This window comes from Limulus polyphemus, unplaced genomic scaffold, assembly GCF_000517525.1.
Source record: "Limulus polyphemus unplaced genomic scaffold, Limulus_polyphemus-2.1.2 Scaffold222, whole genome shotgun sequence".
Taxonomy (NCBI): Eukaryota; Metazoa; Arthropoda; class Merostomata; order Xiphosura; family Limulidae; genus Limulus; species Limulus polyphemus.
This window is the reverse complement of record NW_013665832.1, coordinates 787,381-791,533: the sequence shown is the minus strand read 5'-3', so window position 1 is coordinate 791,533 and position 4,153 is coordinate 787,381. Positions and strand designations below refer to the sequence as shown.

General features: G+C 37.2%; 1 protein-coding gene across 1 annotated transcript; it reads left to right on the top strand.

Annotated features, from left to right (window-relative positions):
* The first annotated feature begins 441 nt into the window (after window positions 1-441).
* LOC106478539 lies at window positions 442-1,116 on the top strand. Its single transcript, XM_013939088.1, has one exon. It carries the CDS (start codon window positions 442-444, stop codon window positions 1,114-1,116), a length of 675 nt encoding a protein of 224 aa, XP_013794542.1.
* Window positions 1,117-4,153: the final 3,037 nt, after the last annotated feature.

Below are 4,153 nucleotides of genomic sequence, written 5' to 3'. Positions count from 1 at the left end.
GAGGAAATTGATTGATTATTTGCCGAAGGTAGTGTGTACTCAAGTAATTAGTTTGTGGTATTTTCCCGACAAGTATCAGATGGACAAAACCGCTGTTAACATGGGCGTCCGCAGAAATGTTCCCGGTTGGTGGGAGTCAAATTCTATGTACGATGGGCCCGTCTTCAAAGTTTTGCCATTATAGTGAAGAGAATAGACAAGCTCCCACAGTAAGGTTTGATGGGTTTAATATTTGTGAGGTTAGTTTAAGCCATACTCCAGACCTGCAGTAATGTATACTCTGCAAGACTGCGTCACTCTAACACAATTCGGACGGGTCGCGAGTTTACTCGTGTTTCGTGCAGAACGTCTTTGTGTGCCATTTATTAAAATTTTGCGTTCGAAAAGTGTCGGACGGTTATTATTTTCAGACTTTTGCTTATAATACCTATATTCTTATAAATGACTTCTCACAGAAAACGAAACGTGTTGAGTGAAGATAAGATAATAACTGAACTATTTGATGATAATTTGTCAGATCTTCCAAGTGAAGGTGGAGATTCTGATGTGGATTCTGTTGTGCTCTCAACTGATTCTGAAACAGAAAGTGATGATGATGATTCTACAAATGTTCCTGTTCTTGATTTGTTTTCCCGTTGTTATAATGATAATTGGTCACAAATAGATATTCCACCGAACTTGGAAATGCTTGAAGGAAATCCAGGAGTCATTATAACTCCATCCGAGCCCGAAAGTATTGCTGCCGTGACAAGTCTAATGTTTGGTGACGACTTGTTTGAAATGTTTTATCAGGAAATGTGTACCTACCATAATCAAACTGCAGAGAAACATAAAATGTCATCTAAAGGACTTCAATGGTCTGAAGTTACACCTACAGACTTGAGGAAATTTCTAGGCTTTCTTCTACTAATGGGACAGACAAGGAAATATAACTGGAAAGATTATTGGTCAACAGATCCTCTTTTGATTAACCCAGTATTTTCGCAGGCAATGATCCGAAACAGATTTGAACATTTTGGCATTTCAATGATAATCAGAAAATGGATAAGTCTTCAGACAGGCTCTTCAAAATTCAACCAGTACTGGATTATTTCCTCGATAAATTCAAGACACTAAACAAATCAAAGCAACAGTTGTCATTGGATGAGGGCATGATTACATGGAGAGTACGTCTAAGATTCTGAACATACAACCCTGTAAAAATCATAAAATATGGTCTGGTGAGAATGATATGTGAGAGTGCTACAGGTTATATTTGTAACATGAGATTTATACTGGTGAGGGGAAAAAATTAGAGGAAACTATTCTTCCAGTTCTTGCTCCCAATCTTGGATCGTGGTGCCACATAAATCAGGACAATTATTACAATAGTACTTCCATTGCAAATCTGTTCCTAGAACATAAAAAAGGAGTCTGTGGAACAATCATAGTGAATAGAAAGTTGTCGCCAAGCCTTGAAGGCTGAAGTTTCAATGATGAAAAATGATGAAACAGCTTTCCATTGAAAAGGTGATGTTCTCGTTTTCATATGGAAAGACAAGAGAGAAGTGAAAATTGTTTCAGCCATCCATGACTCATCTGTTTCTAGACAGGAAAGAAAAATCGAATAACTGGAGAAGAAATAAAAAAACCTGTGTGTGTTATCCAATACAATGCCCACATGAAAGGTGTTGATCGTGCAAATCGGTACCTCTCATACTACACCATTATCAGAAAAACAGTGAAATGGACAAAAAAAGGTAGTACTTTATCTAATAAATAGCGGTCTTTTCAATTCATATATAACCTACAAAGCCCTGAATCAATAGAAAAAAAATATAAGCGGTTCCTCCTCTCTGTGGCAAGAGAATGGATTACTGACAAAGAAAAAGAAGGCTCACTGGAACAAGAGAGGAACGAACCTGGTCCATCATCTGAAGGTACAAGGAGAGCCCCACATAAGGATCTACCAGGAAACTGTCTGGTGATATGAAACAGCATATTCCTTTGTTCATTTCATTTACAGGAAAAAAAATTTCCTACCAGATCCTGCAGAATTTGTACTGCCCATGGGAAAGAAGTGAAATGTGATACATATGCAACTTTTGTGCAGTTCCACTCCATATAGGAAAATGTTTTACAATATACCACACTTCAATAATTTACTAGATGTCTTCATGTACAAACTCTGTAAATTTCAAATAAATAATAAAAAAATATAGTTGAGTTATGAACAAAATAAAACGCGTCCGACTCCTTTCAAGTTCGACGTTTTAATAAATGACACATAAAGATGCTCTGCACGAAACACGAACAAACTGGTAACCTGTCCGCAATGTGTTCATAACCTGCTGCCGGTATTACCGGCACCTGGCAACAGGTTGACCCCAATCACATTGTGTCAATGCTCAGGGGATGTTGGCAAGTCCGCGTCGGCCTCTTTGATGACCTGAAAGAGAATTGCCTTGTCCAATATCTAATATGTCGCCATATTTAGCTACAGGGTAGGTATCTATAGGTTTTAAGTAAAGCTGTTGACACATTTGGCGACTTTTATTAGAATTGAAAATTAAGTGCAATAAGTAGTGTGAAATGAATAAAAACTTGTAAGCTCGTATATATATGCTGAACAAATAAAGAACTAATTATGTTTCTCATTTTCCAGGCAAGAGGGCATGACAGATAACAGCAGGTTTTTATCAAGAAATAAATGAAATAATCTGTAATAGATAACTTAACTGAGTTTCTTTAAATATAAAATAACGAGTCTGGACAAACGTGAATAAATGACTAAAACATTTATTGTAGCAAACAAATAGAAAACACTATGTGTACCTACACAGAAGAAATAACAGTTCTTTCTACTAGGCTATATTTAGCTTTACAGCTTTTTCTCCGTCAAGATTAAGTCTCCGTCAAATTGAAAAAATGTTCTTAAAAGTGATCTTCATTTGATGATCTACTAGTAGAAATTTGGGTAAATAAAAGTACTTGAATTCAACAGGTAAACTCGCTTTCTTTGTCCAGTTGACGACGTCACCTCATGATCTTTGTTCTCTCATAGTATTTGTTATTACATTTGTCATTTACATAATCATTCGGTAAAGAACATTACAGTGTCAATCTTTTTAACCCAAATGCTATATATTTCTGGAATATACTTTCGGGCAGAAAAGAAATCACCTATTATACAAAACAAAGAAACGAAACAATTAGAACAAGGTAATCTTAACGACCTTATGGACTACGTATTACCAACATTACAACATGTAAACTGGAAAACCAAAAATATTTTAAAATATCTGTTTCACTAAAGCAGTAGACAACATATGACATGCCTGCATATCACAAGTTGCAAGTGTCTGTAATTTTAAAGTTTATTCTGTAAAACAGGTTCGCGCCCCCATCTTACCAAAACATGCTCGCCCTTTTAGCCGTTGGGGCGTTATAATGTGATGGTCAATCCCACTATTCGTTGGTAAAAGAGTAGCCCAAGAGTTGGCGGTGGGTGGTGATGACTAGCTGCCTTCCCTCTAGTCTTACACTGCTAAGTTAAGGGATGGTTGGCGTCAGGAAGGGCATCCGGCCGTAAAAACCCCGCCAACACCGAAAATAGCGACCCCGTATAGAGCTACGGAAGAAGAACGGATCATTATCAATAAGAACGGCAGAAGCAACGAGTCTCAGCAGGGCGACAAGTGTTAACAAAATAAATGTAGATATGTTTTTGACAATTTGTCACGTTTGCATGAGAAGTTTAATTTCAGTCCATCAGATATTTATAATTTAGATGAGACGGGGGTAACCACCGTTCAGAAACCGGTCCATATAGTAGCCAAAAAAGGTGTAAAGAAAGTGGGGGCGATAACCTCAGGTGAAAGAGATACACTTGTGACAATTCTTACTGCAGTCAGTGCATTAGGAAACAGTGTTCCTTGTATGTTTATTTTTCCACGCGTCCATTTCAAAGATCGCTTCCTAAACGGGGACCAGCTGGATGTATCGGTGCAGCATATCCTTCAGGTTGGATGACCGAATATAATTTTTCTAAAATTCATGGAACATTTTGTGAAGACAGTCAAATGTTCTAAGGATCATCCTATTGTTCTTCTCCTTGATAACCATGAGTCACATATCAGCTTAGATTGTATGAATTTTTGTGTGAAAAATGGTA